This window comes from Entamoeba dispar, genomic scaffold, assembly GCF_000209125.1.
Source record: "Entamoeba dispar SAW760 scf_1105229458317 genomic scaffold, whole genome shotgun sequence".
NCBI lineage: Eukaryota > Evosea > Mastigamoebida > Endamoebidae > Entamoeba > Entamoeba dispar.
The window spans coordinates 9905-13158 of NW_001853132.1; the positions used below are offsets into that span (position 1 = coordinate 9905).

The 3254-nt window shown below is 27.2% G+C and overlaps 1 protein-coding gene across 1 annotated transcript, besides 3 other annotated features; it reads right to left on the reverse strand.

Moving 5' to 3' along the window:
- Nucleotides 1-240: 240 nt before the first annotated feature.
- Nucleotides 241-283: a sequence feature (AT_rich).
- Nucleotides 284-2647: 2364 nt separating this feature from the next.
- Nucleotides 2648-3254, reverse strand: EDI_265550 (5'->3' exoribonuclease, putative; the record flags this gene model as incomplete). The annotated part of the gene is made up of 1 exon (XM_001734504.1): nucleotides 2648-3254. A coding segment is annotated over one exon (607 nt), but the record flags the coding sequence as incomplete, so codon positions are not given.
- Nucleotides 2678-2740: a microsatellite.
- Nucleotides 3230-3252: a sequence feature (AT_rich).

Genomic DNA, 3254 nt, shown 5'->3' on the forward strand with positions numbered 1-3254 from the left:
AGTATTTTATATTTTTAAGTTCATTACTAAGATACGAGAAAAAAAATAAAGAGGGTTTCACTTTTTTCCTATTTTTTGTTGTTCATTTATCTTGATGAAGATTTATTCATAAAAACAACTTTTTTATTTCTTGTGCTTTATCCATCTTCTATTTAACTTTTTCTTTAAAAGAATGAGATTGATGAAGTAGTGTGAATGAATTATTTTATATCTCTTTTAATAATCCTTTTACTCTTTTGGTTTTAAATTATTGATTTTCTTTTTATTATGTAATTTAATTATTGTTTGTTTCAAAACATTAGAAAAACCAAATTTTTTTAGTTTATCAAAGGTTAAAATAATTGTTATCTGATAACTTATTGTTTAATTTATCAAATTGAATACTATGAATGACAAGCCATAAATAATTTTTCTTGTACACTATTTATTTCTAATTGTTATTTCTTTGTTTCTTGTACACACTTAACTTTTTTAAAACATTATGTTCTTAACAATACATTGACTTTTGTATAAAAATTTCATCATTTAAACAATCAAGTAATATACTATTTTTTTTAATAACTATTTTGATTAAACAGTTTTTTCAATATTTTTGTTATTCTTAGTATTTGTGAGAAAGTACATTATCGTGGATATTCTTCAATTAAATTTAAATAACTAACACTGTTTATGGTTAGATTCTAAATAACACCTTTTAAATGTAATTTATTTTGAATAACCTAATGAAAAAATAGATTTACTATCTGGTTATTCTAATAATTGTTGTTACCTTTATTTATTAATATCACTTAATTTAACATTCGGTATCTTTTGATTTTTTGGGTTCTTTATTTTCATAGATCTTACTATCAATTAAAAATCTGAACAATCATTAAATACAATAACTTTTTGATATTTTTAATGAGAGTTATTTGAATTATTCTATTTAAATTAAATACAATTTATCTAACAACAAACAATTATTTTTTTAATTCATAAACTAAATTTTTAGATCTCACAAAAAAGCATATTGCATAAAAAATATTCAACATATTTCCTTAATAGAGTTTCATTACTGGTTTTGTTCAAATAAAAGAGCAAGAGTCTTTCAAATGTAAATGAAAAATCTGGTATTGCTGAAAGGTCTTAGATTAGAACTATCTCATACATCTCAATATTTATTTGACATTTTATACTTTACAGGAAAGTAGTTGAAACTCCTCATTTGAAGAAACTCAGGTTTAGCCCTTTACAGACAAATTAAATATTTTTTGGTTGGACATTTTAAATAAAGTTAACCTAAAAGTAATTTAAAAAACTCCAGATAAAGTTATTGATGTTCAGTTATCATTGAACTTTATAAGACGTGTAATAACGATTAAACGAGATATAATAACTAATCAGTTTGATACAGACACATTATTTAAATGATAGATTTTGTCTTAAAAATAACAACTCTCTACACACTGATTATTCCACCTGGTTCAGTAAATGATGAAATAGTTCAGATATTTACAAAGGAAGGAGGCCAAGAAGAGGAGACTTTAAGGCTTAGAGCAAAATAGGCTCTTCCAGCAAACGTTGAGATCAAAAGTTATTTTGGTGTTTGTTGTACTCACGAAATTACCACAGAAGAAATATAAAATGAGGTTAAGAATAAATTATCATTTTATTGTACCTCAATGGAAACTCAATTTGATGCTAAGATTATGCGATTAAATGAATCATAGAAAATAGGGCCAAAAATGGAATTCCCAACGTTCTTTTTCTGAAGTAAGATTTTTATATTGAGTTTTATTAATATAAGCTTTATGCTTTAGTTTTCTTGTAAGAAAAATAAACTTAAAATTATCATTTTAAATCTATGAGCCAGTGGTATTCTTCTATCAATATTTGGTGCACACTGATTTCTTGTTTGGTCTGTGGAGGGCTTTTAATTGGACTTTCAGTGATGTCTTATCATTACACTGAATTTGTTGAGGGGTCTTTAGTTTGGATGCAAATAACTTCAATCAGTGGGTTTTCTTGTGGAGTCACTTACCTTATATTAGGTCTCGGAAGTATTATATTATTTATACTTGCTTTTAACATTATTGGTCAGTGTTTGTCTTGTTTGTTTTGTTGTTGTTCTTGTGGGGGATGTTTATCATTCTTTATATTATCAATAATTATATTATCTTGTGGCCTTAATGAAAACTCTCTAGCTAACTTATCTCCAGCAGCAATTGCTGCCATAGAACAAGACGTTTGTTTTTTTTAAATCTTTAATCTAAAGTTTCATACGATATATTTACTGAGTATAGTATAATTGTTGTGCTTACTCAAACAACTACACATCTTGCCAAACTATTCCTCACGACGAAGAACCACTTTCTTTATCATACGAAAGTGACTGTGACGATTTGTATTTGCACTACGTTCTCAGACAGTACAAGGTCATTGGGTCAGTTATGCTAATTTCATCCTTTTCATGCCTCTTTTATATAGCAACAAATCTACAAGGAACGCTAAGAATGAACGAAGGAAAAAGAGACAACTATTTACTAATTCACTAAAATAAAGAAAGAAGGAAAAGAAAGAAAGGAATCAATTAGAGAAGAAAGCGTTAGAGACGTGACGATTAGTTAAAGTGGTAATTGAATGATTAGAGAACATTAAATAGTGAAGTTTAGGAGAGATGAAGAAGTCCATAAAGTAAAGAGGGAAGAGAGAGAAAGAAGAGAAAGAGAGAGAAAGGGAGAGAGGAAAGAGAAAGGGAAAGGTCAAGAGAAGAGTCAAGAGAGAAGATGAGAGAAGAGTTAGAAAGATATAAAGATTGGATTTTAGAGAAGAGAGGAAGAGAAGAATTTTTAGTGACGTAGAGGATATTAAAAGGAAGAAGAATATTTCGTTTGAAGTCAGAAGGAGGAAGAGAAAGTTCGAGGTCGAAAACAAAGGAATGAAGAAGATCGATGTCAATATTAGGAAGAAGAGGAATTCCTTTATAAAGTTTATTTTCACCATTAATATCAATTTTAAAAGAAGTATTGAAATAATGAAGAATAGGAGAATTAGGAGAAAGAACAAAATGAGCGAGTTTAGAAGGAATATTATTAAAAGAATGAGGAGGAAGAACAGAAAGAAGTTGTTCTAAAGGAAGAATAGGAGTATCAGAAGAAAAAGAAATAGAATCATTTTCATTAAGATATAAAGCAAAATCTAAAGCAAAAGGAGCATAATGAAATTTATAATACCATCTCCAACTAGGAAGTTTATTAAAATAATAATTAAAAACC